Source organism: Hydra vulgaris, chromosome 07 (genome assembly GCF_038396675.1).
Source record: "Hydra vulgaris chromosome 07, alternate assembly HydraT2T_AEP".
NCBI lineage: Eukaryota > Metazoa > Cnidaria > Hydrozoa > Anthoathecata > Hydridae > Hydra > Hydra vulgaris.
The window spans coordinates 16,728,310-16,744,769 of NC_088926.1; the positions used below are offsets into that span (position 1 = coordinate 16,728,310).

Genomic DNA, 16,460 nt, shown 5'->3' on the forward strand with positions numbered 1-16,460 from the left:
GTTTAAACCTAGTCAAAACGTACCGTGCCCACTGGGCTGGCTATTACATTAGCATGATTTTTACTCCCGCGTTTTTTTTTACCTTTTTATATACTACTTAATAAGATTTTATATACTACCCAATGTCATATTAAACTTTCACTTTCAGGTTAAAAATCTCCTATAAAAATTTTTTTAAAGTAAGTTTTCTATTTTAAATTGAATTTAATATTTTCTCTTTATATAAATTTTATGCGAGCCATTATTTATAGTTTTATGTAATATATATATATATAAATATAAATATATATATATATATATATATATATATATATATATATATATATATATATATATATATATATATATATATATATATATTCTAAAAATGTGCTACCAAGTTACTGGAATTATTTCCGGCAAGAGTTTCCGGCCACACGCGCCCTTATTGTTCTTGTTCTGTACAAATCAACATGTCTTGTACATGGCAACCTTGATAAAGTCATTATTCTGTTATTGATTGGTGTATAACTCTTTAGAATCTTAAGACATTAGAATTTCAAAACAAAAAATTGAATGTAATGTTAATGGGTCAAACATAAAACATTTTTTTAAAGAAAAATTTTTAATTTTCAAACGACAGATACTAAAATGTTTTTTACAAATGACTGTTCCTTAAACGACAGTTACAAATATATATTTTTTTTCAAATGACGGTTGCTCGTCCTTTAATAATGCTACCGATAGTGACCAATAGGTAGGTACCCGTTGACAGATGCATGTCGACAGCCTTATATATAAGTTTACAGTTCGCATTTGACCGATTAACGAAAATTTATATTGAAATTGTGCATTAATTGCCAACCTTTGACTATTTAAAAAAAAGTTGCGATTTCGTCGCAGAGAATGGTTTTTTTCTGATACAGTCGAATAAGCTAGCATTTTTATATTTACACCAAATTTCAATGAACATTCATTTAAGTATAAATGAATTTTATAGTTATAAAATATTCTCGAATTCTTGTACGTAACTTTTCTCATTTTATTTTACATTGAATAAATTAAAAACCAATTTGATTAACATTAAAAAAGTTAATTTTACTGGATTTGAATCTAACTTCTGTTAATTAAAGACTTGTTTTATTATTTAGAAAAAGTAACTGTTTGTTTTACAATTTAAATTAAAAAGCGTTACGTACATTCATTTTTTTATAAGGTTAACGTTCTTAAAAAAATTTTACTTTGTCAAGCAAATCCAAATTTTGTCTCACGAATAAAATCGCGTTTAATGTTTCATACGAAAGACGAGTTCTCAAAATGAGTGTAGACTATTGCAAAACTACTAAAATCTCGTTCAACTTTAACCTGAGAAAATGCAGCACCAAAAACAACTTGAGAAATCTTAATAATCATCACGTTTTAAATGCCAATATTCAAGAACATTAAAATTTTCATTTACCCCAATACGTGGCTCACTATACACAAAGTTTTTTTATTTCCTGATAAATTCTTGTATTTGGCTTAACATGTATGGATTGACATTGACCTCCTTCTTAAAGAAGATAGATTAGTTATTAGTTATTTATGAAGCAACAAATTTTATCAAATTTATCTGATGAAGTTCAATCAAATTAAGAAGAAATACAAAAGGTTTGAAAACTAAACTTACTTGTCAATAAAATGTGATACTTATTTTTAGTTTGATTTTTGAAAAGAAAAAATAGATGAACTTATGATCCTAACCCTTGACATTATTAATTTTCTATTGATGATGAAAGTTAATATAAAAGTAGTATTGAATTTTTATTGATTTACAATGAAAACTTTTGAATGTTAAAAACTTCTTTTATTTAAACTATTTCATAAAAATTTCATTTAAATCATTGTATATCGAATATTGATTAAGTATCAATAATTAAATAATATTGAAATACCTGAAAGTTGAGTCAAACGATCTTCATCTTTATCTCGTACATTTTCATCCTGTCGAGCAATTTCAGCAAATTCTATTTGTAAGTTTATAAAATAATGAATTTTAAGTAGGTGATATACTCCACGACTTTTCAATAAATCGTTGAAAACTTCATGACAAGCAGTACTCCATGCGAAACGAGGATCCAATAAGAGTGCAGCAATGAAACCATCGCACTCAAAAAATTTTTGCGAACGTATATTTAAAGCTTCGAGAAGTTTAGATTTGAAATTGTTTTTTCCATCGGGAATTTTTTTCAAGTTCATTACCATTCTCATCCATCGTAAAATGAAGTCCGATATGTTATAGTCTGATTTTTAAAAATCCTTCATTGCAAAAAAAATTGGTTCAAATACTTTTGTATATTCTTCAATAAATTTCCAGATTTCATCAATTAATCGTAAAATTTTTCAAACATGTCTGATACCATAATATACGTACTACCCCATCTCGGAGCAATATCTTTGCGTGATCTCTTAGGATTAATAAAAGTTGCATCATATTTAGGCGCTCGTGTATTTTTTATGAATTTTCTTATTTCAGAAAGAATGGCTTCAAACGGCTCAGTAACGTCTTTAGCAGCTTATTGGCAAACGTGCGCTCCACAAAACATCTTGGTGCAAATTGTACTAATATTGATTTCTAACATATTTAACCTTTTCCCATGTTCTAGAGTTTGCAATTGTCTTTCGCTTTCGTTATCTGTATTTTCGGAATTTTCAACAACAATTTCTTCTTCGAGATTGAATCAATCAAGCAAATCAAAATCTTCAAAATCAAACTTTTGTGCCCCCTCGACAAATTCATTACAAATAATCATTTGATTTTGCATTTCTTTGACAATATCAGAAACCTTGATCTGAACAAGTTGAGTAAATATCGTCTACTCCTTTCCCTACTTTTGCAAGCGTAGTAATCAGCTGGTCGGCTAAAACCATCCTAAATTGTCGTCCGTGCTAAGTGAGCATTACCAAAGTTCTATCATACAATTTTCCGTCTTTTGTAAACCGAATACTTCCAGAAAAAACATTCGTATTGAGACGAGACGCTGAATCAAACATTAATGATGGATATACGTTTTCTATGTCTTTTCTAATAATTTCATAAATTTGATTAGCAGCTTTAAGAATAAATTCTTTTGCTTTCTGACGATTTCATGTCACACATGGGGAAGAATAAGATAATTAGAAAAACTTGAAAAGCTTTTCTAATTTTTTCATTCTTTTTCATGTCATCAGCAACCGTCATTGGCAAATTTCTCATTAGAATTGACTGAAAATCTCTTACGGTATCGTTAAAATCAAAGTCAGACTTAACCGTTCTACGTGAAACAAAAGTAGCAACTTTTTCAACGTTATCATGATTTTTGTTTTGAACCCTTTTTTTTCAAAAATTCCAAGTTCTATGGCAATATCTTTGTGCTTTGAATGCAAATGATTCTTGAGGTGAGAAAAATTACCGGCAAGAGTTATGTTTTTTCTATACACACTTTGCATTTCCATTTCTTATTTTCAGTCACTTCAAAATATTCTTTAACTCGTTCGTTTTTCATCTTACTCTGTATGCAGCCTAAGTTGTTATGAACAAATTCTCAGAAAAAAAGTTACTTTTTTGAAAAAGTCATCCTTTTTACTTGTTATGAATGACGTTATCTATAATTATAGACAAACTAATGTAATTGATAAAGCTTGCATAAGAATAAACATCCCATGTAATCTTAATTATCAATTAAAATTACTTTAAAATCTAAAGCACTTATAATTGTATTTAGTTGTGAATATGACCGGTTTGTTAACGGTATATTCAAATATTTACTGTATATCAAATATTTCACTCGGAGTCACGTAACAAAAAAACAGTATTAATTCAATAATTTCAAACATTTTAAAGATTGTAAAGGTCGTAAAATAAATTTTTACGCGGAAAGTCAAAATCTCAAGAAAGTAAAAAATTAAAACAAGTTTTTTACTGTTGAATAAAAATAGTGAAAAAAAGTGATGAAAAAAAAAAGGTGAACAAAAATATAAAATGAAATTTTTTACTGGGTATTAAATATTTATCATTTATAAAAAACAGAATAAAAATCTCATACTACACCGCAATTTAAAAAGGTAAAAAAAATTTTTATACATTTTGAAAAGAAGAGTTTATAACAAATAATTAAATTTATGTCAGTTAGAATCAAAAAATATTTTTGTTACAAGATCTTTTTTTTTTTTTTGTGTTAATCCTCCTTAAATTTTTAATGAATTTTAATCATTCTTTATTATAAAAATAATTGAAATATACTACATTCATAAAAAATTAATAAATTTAGTTTCGATTTGATTTGATTTGATGTCAGCTTGAATTATATTTTTTTCCAATGATAAAAAATTTTACGAAAGTTAAATTTTTTTTTGATAATCAATTTTTTTGCAACCGAATTTTTAGCTTGTGTTCATATGAATAGTTTTTACCCTGCCTTAGCGGGAACCCGGTGATTCATAGGCGAGACCTCGCCTAGGCAGGATAATAATTTTTTATACGAACGCAATATTAAAATTGTATGAGTTTTAAAGAAGAGGCTAGATCTTAATGTTTTTTTTAATCCCAGTTGGGCGAGATGATTTTTATCCGTATGCACAGCCTTTAAAGCGCGTTTTTCATTTTCAAATCTGTTACAAAAAATTTTACTATCAATAAAAAAATTTTTTTGTTAAAGTTTGGATTATTGGAAAATGCTCAACTCAAACTGACATCGAAATAAATTAAATTTATCAATTTTTAATAATAATAAAAGATCTTGTGTTTTTTAAATATTTTTAAAACATACAATGACTAAAATTAATAATTTAATATTATGGTCCAAAAATTAAAGTTTTAGCGTGACATAAGGGTGACAAAATATCAAACATTGATCAAAATACTGACAGTTTAATTATTTGTTATAAACTTTTTTTTTGACTTTTTTACTTAAGGCATGTCAACAAAACTTTTAATTTTTAACATTTGTTTTGAAATAAAAATTACTAATTTATTCGATAGCCCTAGAAAAACAACTGCTCTGACAAAATCATAATTTTTAAATAGTTCATAAATCATATGAAACAAAACTTTGATGTCAAGTATTTAACATTTGTTTCTAGTTAATATTTAATTGCTTTAAAGCAAACGAGCAATTATTTTTCATTATGTCCGCCGGCGGGAGGAAAATATTTGCGCCTCCAATTTGAAGACCGCAGCCAGTTAGGAGACAGAAGCCATTGAAGGCGGCCTCCAAATGGCTTTGCCTACAAAATTTCTTCTGGAAGCAGCCACCATTGGCTTCCGTCTCTCTATTGGCGTCGGCCTCCAAAATATTTTGCCTCCAAAAAAGAACTCTGGCTTGGGCAGAAACCACTGGAAGCAGAAGAAAGAACATTTTGCCGCTAAGAATTGATCAATAGGCTGCCGCCAACAACTTCTGCCTCACAATGAGTCAAAATCCATAAAAAACGGCAAAAAATCCCCCACAAAGAACTATTGCTAGAAAATAATTAATTAAACTCTAATGTAACTAAATACCACTAAAAGACATTAATTAATTTTTTTGTGAATAATTTTTAAGATTTCACTTTTAAGATTTCACATTTAGGATATAAGTTAGATATTCAAAAATACTTTGCCAAATCCCCTGCTGAAAAAGCATCAGTTAAAAGGAAAAAATCGAACATTCAACTGAGGTTTTGAGAGGAGCTTATAGTTAATATGCCTAAACAAGGTTTTGACAACACCTACGATGAAAACACTACCAGAAGGGCATTTGAAAATGCTAAAACTTTCGCTGATATAACGGGATTGGCAGTAGATGAAATTATTAGATTGAGGAAAATCCTAATATCAGTATGCTCCTGTTATGAGTTGAACTCTGAAAGTTTTGGCCAGTATTGCTATGAAACTACAGCTCTTATACTCATAAACTACTGCTGGAATGTGATTCCCCCAATTGTTGATAAACTCTTGAAACATGGTGTACATATATCTGAGACATTAGAACTGCCAATTGCTTATTACTCTGAAGAGTCACAAGAGGATCTAAATAAGGAAATTCGCAAAGCTAGATTAAACTATACAGCCAAGATATCTAGAAAGAATGTTATAAAAAACCAGTACCAATGTTTGCTGATTAGAAGTGATTCTTTAACATCAAACATTTGTTTCAAAAAATACAAGGTTGAAAATGAAAAAAAACTTGCCCATGAAGTTTTATCTTTGTTAATACTGTAAAAATGAAATAAAGCTTTTTTATTAATATTTGCTTTTTTTTGTTTTCTTTATTTATTTTGTATTTAATATATTTTAATATTATTATAATATTAAGATATTTTTTGAACCCAATTTTTCTTTTTAATTAGTAAATGTTTTGGTTTGAAGAATTTAATTTTTTTAAGTTATATATTTATATATTTTTTGCCGTTTTTTCGCTTTTCTGATTCAATGTGCGCCGGGCGGCGTTATCAACTCTGGTGATTAATATATTTTACTATTTTGTTAAAAATTATTCTATCTATTCAATTACCCTGGTACAACTCCCGTATAACAATATATTCAATTACCCTGGTACAACTCCCGTATAACAATATATTCAATTACCCTGGTACAACTCCCGTATAACAATATATTCAATTACCCTGGTACAACTCCCGTATAACAATATATTCAATTACCCTGGTACAACTCCCGTATAACAATATATTCAATTACCCTGGTACAACTCCCGTATAACAATATAACAAAAAGTTTTCAAGTCATATGATTATTCTAGAACTCTACTTGTAAAAAAACTCAAATACCAAAAAATATCAAAACAAAGTTGTGAGACAAAAAACGATTTGATTTCAGTCAAAAATTAGAAGTTTTAATCTTTAAGAAAATAGTAAATTCAAACTGTAGGGAGTAATGGTTGTCAACGATCTCTAGTTCAATCTTAAATGGATCTATGGTATGACCTACAACACAAAGAAAAATTTTTTTAATTTACAATATTCATATTAGTATAACGTACATTGCTTTTTTACAAAAACATTTTTTTGACGTTAAAGTTTACAAATAAGTTATTATTAAACAAAGCTTTCATATTAATTCAAATGAGACATTCTTAATTACATAAAATGCATTTATATTTTGCTAAGTTAGTATTCTAAGAGTAACAAAACATTTACTGAAAGAAATTAACAAACCGAAAATGTCGGTTTATTTTGTAAAATTATTTCAAAAAATGACGCTAAGAATTCCAACCAGCATAGAATTTCAGTAATTGAAGATGTAGATTTAGAAAATGTACCAAATGGACTTATTTAGATTGTATTTCTAAGTGCCATTGAGTAAATTTGTTTATTTGAAGTAAAATTTTATACTAAAAAAAATAAAAAATTCAGTAATTGGCGGCGCCAATGATCTATAACAATGCGTTAAAGGTCCATCCATTAATACAACCTTGCTACTACGTACCTTTCATTGGTGTAAATAAAAAAATAAAAATCGTAACCGGCTAAACGTCAAAGACAATATGCGCCTTACGTTGTCAAAGACAATTCCCTAACATGGCGGGCTTATTATAAAAAAAGCGGCAACTATCGCATAAAATAACTGTCATGTGCCAAGTTTTACTTAATACTAACAAATAAAGGTATTTTTCAATGCTCTTATTTTATGCTAACATTTACAATTAAGTTTCCGTCAGATTGCTAAAACTTTGAAAATGGTCCGTAACTACAAAAAAAGTTAAGAACCACAGCTATGACTTAAAATTGTACTGGTTAGAGTTCTGGCTTCAGATCTGGAGGCCCGGGATTCTAAGTTGACACTAGTCGTATACGCATTATTAGTAAGGAAAAAATACGCATTATTGGTAAGAAGGAAGGACATTTAACCTCTGCTTAAATGCCGTGGTTCCTGATAAGACCGTTCTCGGAGCACCTATAACAAAGCGGGTACTATTTTTACTTGAAATTTTAAATTGTCATTTTGCTTATTATATTTTGTTTACTTGAAATTTCCAGTGTTATTGATTCGTTTTTAAATAATAAAAATTTGCTTTTGATTATCAAGTTGTATGAAAACAAGTTAAGCACTTACAACAATGGATAAAATACAGCCGTGTTAAACGCTTACAACAATGGATAAAACACAGCCGCGGAATATAAATATTTCTCAATTTATATGCATTTTTTCTAAATTATATTTATAGTTCATAAAGACGGGGGAGATAAGAGGAATTTCAAAAGTGTACTTTTTATGAGGGAGGGGGGTAGAGGGTTTAAAAGTGTAGAAACAAGGGAAGGAAGGAGGGAAATATATATAGGGGAATAAGACTTCTAAATTTTTGGCGCAGGAACTTTACGGATGACCTCTAATTAGCGAAAGAAATTCGTTTTTTGACAAGCCTCGCATTAATATATCAACACTTTCATCAAATCAACTTTGAAACACACATACACAGAGAAACAGTTGAAAAAAACAATTCTCCTCAGCATTTAGAAATAGTTTAAAACGATTTAATTTAGCACTTGAACAAATCTCAAAGAAATTATGCTTTGAATTTTTTACTTTATGCATTCCTTAATATGCAGTAATGCATTTTGTAACAGATCAGGTTACGAAAAAAATTTTCTCAACATAAATTTTTTTGGTTTAAATAAATAAAAATTATAATCAAAAATCCAATTTAATTTTAAATTTTTAATACCAAATAAAAATTTTTCACACAATAGTTGTTCACTACTGGAATTTCAATTAATAAATATGAAAAAGCTGTTTTTTTTTTTAATTTATATGTCAAAATCAAATCAGGTTTAAAAAAATACAAAGAAAAAGCTAACTTTTATTTAAATCGAGTATTATAAAACAGCAAACAAAAAATGCGCTTTTAACATTTAGTTCCGTAAGGTGATCAATACAACTACGTAAAATTCCGACATTGCAGCACGGTCATTGTCTGAAAATTGAATGTTTTAATTTTTACATTCCTACACTCTCAAGATAGTCAGCGATAACACCAACAGCCTTGTTTGTATTACCTTGCTGGCAACCTTCTGATGTATGTCCAATAACTACAGCTGATTTACTTTTTTGAATTGTTATAGCTCCATGATCTTTCTTTTTAGCAAAAGCTACTTTTCCATCTTCTCTGAGAAATTGATATTTAACACCTTCCATAATAATACCATTTGCTTGGGCAGATGAGTAATCACCAGACTTCATCATTTGGGCGATTTTCTGTCCCTCAGCAGGTGTCAATTGAATACCATGAGGATGATTTGGAGAGGTCCATGATGCACCTCCATCTAAAGATATTATAGCGGCTTTACCACAGTGCGCTTTGCCAGTTGAATCATTTGATTGTGCACAGAGATTATCAAGATAAGAGTCCCACGACATTGTATATCTAAGTTTGATTTAGAGATAAATTAAAAAGTTGAAACTTTCAAAATTATTTTTAGATTGACATTAAAATTTGTTATTCAAATAAAAAATATGCCTAAAATTTAAACTCTTTTAAATCACATAAATATGTAGATCATACAGCAATTGACACTGTCAAAAGTACTCAAAAGCCCAACCTCAACATGCTGTTTTTAAAATACCAATTTATACTTCATATTGGTCGGCAGATCAATTTGTCTATAATCTATATATGAACCTTCAAAACTAGGGTCTACACTCAGCAATACCAACCTACCTGCACCATCAGACACAGAAAGTGTTTTAAGGTCAATATTTTTAATGTCAACTTTGTTGATGAAAATATTATGACAATTTTAATGACAACCAAAAACACTGTAAGGTTAGGAATTATTGCTGACTTTTTTCCCTCTAATTTTAAGTACTGATATATATACATACATAAACATACATACATACATATATATACACACATACATACATAATTATATAAATACACACACACGCACACATATATACATACACACACATATATCTACTGCAAAGATTGCTTGTTATATCACTAATGACACATTGCTGTAATATGTATAAATAAATGTGGAAAGGTGGCATCTACATGTAAAAGAGATTTATAACAAAATAAAATTCAGGAATGTAAAAATACCCACAAACATGAACTTTAACCAACAGTAGTGTATGTTACATGCATGTGCAACTGACAAAAACTTTCAATACCATTATGAGTAGGAAGAACTAATCAATTTTGAATGACATCCTACTAGTGGAATATATATAGTTGAGGCTGCTCATTATTTGGGTTATTCATTTTCATTAGTGCATTTTTTTAATAGCACCGTCTCAACCCTTTCAACAAAAATGTGGTAATCTTACAGTTACCCGGCCTAAAATAATTATACTTTTTTGCTTATTAGACTTGTCCTGACACTTTTTAATCATAAAGGAATATTCATTGGTTTCAGTACATACATCAATTATCTTATAGCCTGCTGCCATAAAGAAGCGCTGCTACATTAATTGAGGGTTTGGCATGGGTCAACAATTTTTTTTTCATTTCTTATTGAAATAATGAAAGGAAAGATTGCTGCCTAATGCCAAACTCTCAGTTGATGTAGTGGCACTGATGTATAAGATGGTCAATGTAAGTACTGATGCCAATAAATATCATTCATGTTTGAAGAATACACTAACAAGAGCAAAATAAGCAAACAAAATTAACTAATTTAGGCCGCTTAACTGTAGGAATACCCCAAAACGTTATGTCATTATCATACATCTCAGGTTTGTGAGCATTCAAACAGACAGAAAAAAGTAGAAAATATAAAAAAGATATATTACATTAAATAATTGAATCGGTGAAAAAAAGAACAGTACTAGTCCAATATCTTCATTTCGAGATAATCAATGTTTAAGTTTTAAACAATTACAGTTTATAAACTATTTATCAATCTAATTTATGGCAAAAAAAAAAAAAAAAAAAAAAAAAAGAAAGATAGACTAGTATTATTTTTGTAGTACATAGAGATCAACATGTTATATGAAATTATGAAAAAAAAGTGCAAATAACAAAAAATGGACTAGCACTGGTCTTCTTCTCACCAATTAAATTATAAAATATACAAAATATTTTTACAAGGTAATAATTTACCAGCAATATCAATTAAGTAAAAAAACACTAAACTATTAACTACCCTGAAATAAATATTGTATAAATGCATTTGTATATATGTAGATCACATGTGCACACTGCGAAGGATATATATTTCTGGCACTCCTCTTTAGTAAGTCCATAAAAAACAAGTCACATTTTATGCAATAATATTTAACTACACTAACCCTGAACCTAAAATTAAAGTTTATTTTATTGAAAGCCATACCATAACCAAACACTAACCTAAACCCTGAGCCTAACCCAAAGAGTCAGGGTTAGGGTATGGCTTTTAGCAATACTTATTTCGTATGACTTTTTTACGGACTTACTAAAGGAGGGTGCCTGAAATACACGTCCACCCACACTATAGTTGAAAAAGTAAATGGGCAGTAGTAAGACAAAATATATACACATCAACACTATGTAACTTCTTTTTAAAGGGATTTTTATACAACACATTAATAATAAACACAATTTAATTCAATAAATAAAAAAACTACACAAATAAACTAGCACAACTCAAAGAAAAACAGTGTAGTAAATAAAATATCAGATTTTCTTTCTCTCTATAGTAAGACATTAAGATATTCAAAAAAGTAAATATATACATGCATTTATCATCTAGCTAATAAATACCAACTGCTTGTATTGACTACACTTTGAAAACTGTTTATAGATAATACACTACAAAAAGTAGTTTAAAAAAGACAAACTATTTACACATAAACATATTATTAGTTAAAATTTAAAAAATAAATATTTATGCATTCATAAAAGTCTTGATAAAAGGTTTAATAAATCGTAAAATAAATCATAAAAATAACTTCGGTAAGTGAAAGAAACCATTTTAAACAATAAACTATTATACAGTAATACAAAAACTTTAAAAGACTACTACTATCAATTGATATTTTTTTACTCTAAAGCTACATTTGTAACTCAAACATACTTACATTTAAAAATTAGTAGACACAAAATTTAGCTTTGGTTGAGACAAGACAGATGGCCAGCAAAAACGCCCAATCAACTGTATTAAGGGAAGAGACGCTCATAAGCTTATGAACAACAAACAATAAAAATTTTAGACACGCCACAGAATCTATCTGGGGGCTTTTTTTTTTAAATTTATATTAATAAATTGTAAATTAATTTTTTTTTATAAGTTTTATAAAATAATAATAAAATAATTTAAACATTTTTTAAAGTTTTACTAATTATATTAAAAAATAAATTTTCATAATTACAAAAAAAGTTTATTTTAAAATTTTGAAAGTTATATATTACACCCAAACATTTTAGTAGAGTTCATTCCTCTCAGTTGATGTTGTGAAACACTCAATAATATTACGGGAACGATTTATTTAAAAACTATTAAAAATTTAGCATTACTGTTTGAGTTAGGGCGTTTGATTTTTTAAAAGCAACAAGAATAAAAAATAACCAATACATCATTAAATCAACAATATAAAAATAATAAAAAATAATCGATTAATATTAACTTAAAAAGCACTCATTGTAGTTTTGCAAACATTTTCACGAAGCAATATTTGCAGACGAAATTACATCATGCGGGAGGTATGCATCCATCAAACCGTTGAGTCTATCTAAATAAAACAACCACCCAATCATGCAATATACAACTAAACATGTTCTACATTTTAGATGCATTTATACTTACCATATTTTTTGATACTCGCCAAAAATAAAAAATAAAAAGTTTTTGTATTTTATCAAACTAAATTACATTTTGTCGTCATTACAATTTTTTTAAATTTTATTTTAGCTTTTAATATTCGTCGATATTTATATATATATATTTTTTTTCTAATTTATTCTTTTTTCGACTTATTTTCGACTCGTCTGATTATTTTTATATATTCATCGATATTTATAGATCTTTTTTTTTTTAAATATATTTCAGTTAATATTCGTCGATATTTATGTAGGAACTAATTTATTTCTTAAACAAGCAAACAGGTTTTTAATCTAATAAAACTATTGGTCTCTTCGCTTATATATTTTTATTTTTTTGATAAATATAATAGTGTACTATCACAAGAAGATTCAGTTGGTACTCAATGCTTTAATTATCAATAAGAATTGGATGAATTGAGGATGTTTTTTTTTTCAAATTTTTTTCAGTTATACCAATAATAGAAAAATCAAAATTAATTAATGGTAGCATTATGTTTAAATCCTTTAGGTGTTTTGTAATAATGATGTTTTGGATGAAAAAGGGAGAGAGCATTTATTTTATCAAAATTAAATGTACAGAACTTGCTTATATTATTAAATATACAAACTATGACTAATGAAGAAGTGATTTCCTCATCGGAATCTAAAACGTGAGGTGAAACATAATCATTAATTTGATTAGAAACTTTATTTAAATGAAAAGACGGAAAAAAGTAAACTGAGATGTATCATCAGTTTAAAGATGAGAGCCTAGAGTAAGGGGAGTGTCATTTGAAGGAAAGTGTCATTGTAATGATGGATTGAATAAATCAGAGAAAACATTGGAATATGTCAACAAATATTACGTGAGAAGATTATAGTGTTTTTTATAAACTTAAATTTTTATAACAACGTGATAAAAATCTAAGTTAAATTAATTAATTTAACAGCAAATATTGAAAGTTTTTTGTTTAAAATTAATTAAATTTTTAAAAAGTTCTCCTTTATATCTTTGACTCATCATTTTATTTCAAAGCACTTCCATTTGAAAAAGTGATTCTGAGTTTTGACAATGATTGCAAAGGTTTTCACTAAATAACTTTTTAATAAATTTACACGGAGCAAAAGTTTTTTGACTTTTATTAAATCTTGATACGACAGAGTACTTTTACAATCGAACAAATGCCAACTGCTGCAAAGTATAGTTTAAGCTGCAGAATTTAGTTTAAAACGAATCAGGTTGCTACTTTTAATAACGAGGAACCAATTAACTTATCTAATTTTCTCATATCCTGCAAAGTAAAATTTACATAAACAGGTTTTGTAAAACAAGTTTTTCAACTTCTCTTGCAAATTCTGCAAGCCATAGTTTTCGCTTTAAACTTTTTAAAAAAACTTTCTAACAAAAATATAAAGATCAGCAATCTAATATTAGACGGGTGACAGATATCATAATATCATCGTCGTTATATTTTTTTTTACTCCGTCACTTGCAGGACTTGACGGGATTTTTATTCCACCTGTAACAACTGCTTCCTCAACATTTATGTTGTTACTGTAAACCTTTCATAAGCTTCTCAAGAACCAGTATTTTCTTTCCATAACTCTTATGCAGCAGTGCAATTAGAATAACTGATTTTCTTAAGTCACGAAGTTGTTGATCTATTTGGGTTATAAATGTATCCAATATATTGAAATTAAAGTGCATGGTTAAATCACCAACTTTTTATCTCTGTAAAGTTCTTTTGTTATGCGTTTCTTTTTTGAAACTCGCCCCCCAAGCAGTACGGAAAACGCCGGAAACGTTGACCCAACATGTTGTGGTGCTTTCTTCAAGTTTAGTTTCTGCATCTGTTTTGTACATTTTCTTTTCATAAAAGAATCGATTGCCGCATTTAGACCTTTAAAAGCGTCGTCACTTTTCATGTAAAACAACTTTTTTCTTGAAACATTGATTAATAGTTTTACAAACCAAATATCTATACCTTTGCATTGCAAATTTTTGAAGCATTTTTAAATTTATTAAAGATTAATAAATTGTAAATTTAGAAATATATTAGAATATTAAGGAACTTCATATTTAACTATCTGTTTAACATATTTGGTAACCATTTTTTACAAAAACAGCGTAGAAAAAATTTGTAGTGAATATTTTGTATAACTAATTTCATTAATTAGTCATCTAATAAAAGAACTGTATATTGTAATAAATACTTATTAAATAATTATTTAATTTACGAGCAACACTGGCACAGCTTTTATTCCGAATTTTAATTCCCGCTCTGGCGATTTCTGCAAGACGGCTGTATCTTTTTATTTAAAGCTCTTCAATCATGTTATGCAACAAGAGGTCTTTTTGTTGTATTTTAATAACCAGGAAGTAAAATAAATCAATAAAAAAAATTAAATAAAACAAGAATTGAAGATTAATAAAACTTATAAAGAAGAAACAGTAATAAAAACTTCAAATAATTAGACTAAACAAGTTTAAAAACTTTAAAAATATTATAAAGACGTCTTTATAATTTTTTTAAATGGTGTTTAACGTACTCCAAAAATATTATTTCTATCTAATCTTACATAGTGCAACAATAAATTGTCAAGTATTGATGTTCGTACTGAGATTTTTCTAAACCTATGACTCGAGGTTTAAAATCTTTTTTTTTTAGCAAAAACATTTTAGGACCCTTATTAAGTTTTCTTCATTACTTTTCCGTTCCTTAATTTTATCTGAGCTAACTTAATCGCGCGTAATTTTGAAACTGAAATCGCGCGCAGAGTATTGCGAATCTGAAATAATAATAAACATAAGGTAATGAATTTCTAAAATCAATTGGTGTGTTGAAAAGTTCATCTGAAAATGTCACAGTTTATTGACTTAGTAACAATGTATAAATTCTTTTAAAATAAGTTTGCAAAACTATACACAGGTCTGATCTTAACCCTAGCAGTAATTGTGTCTAACATAAATTGAGTCTAATTAATTGTGTCTAGCAAATTGATTACAGTAAAGAGTTATTAGAGAAACTTATTGTTTAGTTAGTGTCAAAAACTAGATGTACTGAAGAATTAGTATGCAGTTTTGAAAATGATAAAACTACAAGGAAAAGTTCAGATTCTTCATTAAAAGTTACAAATTCTTTTGTATTTAATGTTTCTTAGGGTTTCTTTTTTTAACTTATTTATACTTAGTTTACATGTTATCATAACAATTATGTATTTTTTTGTTTAAATAATTTTTTATTGCAAATATATTTTTCTAGTTATATAGTTTATATAGTTTTTTAGATTTTGTTTATGATTCCGAATTTCTCCACTGATAAATACATAAATATATGTAACAAAAAAAAGAGATAACATTTTTCATTAATCATTAGTTTAATGTGAAATATGATAAAGACTTTTTATCATCACTATTATTACAAAAAAAATTGCACATGACATGTCAAAATGTGTGAAGTTGAAAATGTATAATTATATATGTTAACATTTTAACTATATTATATTTTTAATACAAAATGCAAACTATTTGTTATAAAAAACATAATTTTTTTTGAAAGTTGGTCACTTTAATATGTCGTATTTACAAACGAATAATTTATAAAATTTATATATAATATAATAAGTTTATAATATATAAGTTGTCTGTTAATATACTTAGCATATTAAAGTAAGCCACTTGTAAAATATGTGATATTATAGAACAAGTTGTTATTACTATTATATGTAAAAGAATTTTTT

The 16,460-nt window shown here is 27.5% G+C and overlaps 1 protein-coding gene across 1 annotated transcript; it reads right to left on the reverse strand.

Annotated features, from left to right (window-relative positions):
* Positions 1-8,793: 8,793 nt before the first annotated feature.
* On the reverse strand, positions 8,794-12,133 carry LOC100200741 (profilin). The gene is made up of 2 exons (XM_065801209.1): positions 11,999-12,133; positions 8,794-9,359 (listed from the first exon to the last, which is right to left on the reverse strand). Exon 2 carries the CDS (start codon positions 9,350-9,352, stop codon positions 8,933-8,935), a length of 420 nt encoding a protein of 139 aa, XP_065657281.1. The 5' UTR covers positions 9,353-9,359; positions 11,999-12,133; the 3' UTR covers positions 8,794-8,932.
* Between the last annotated feature and the right edge of the window lie 4,327 nt (positions 12,134-16,460).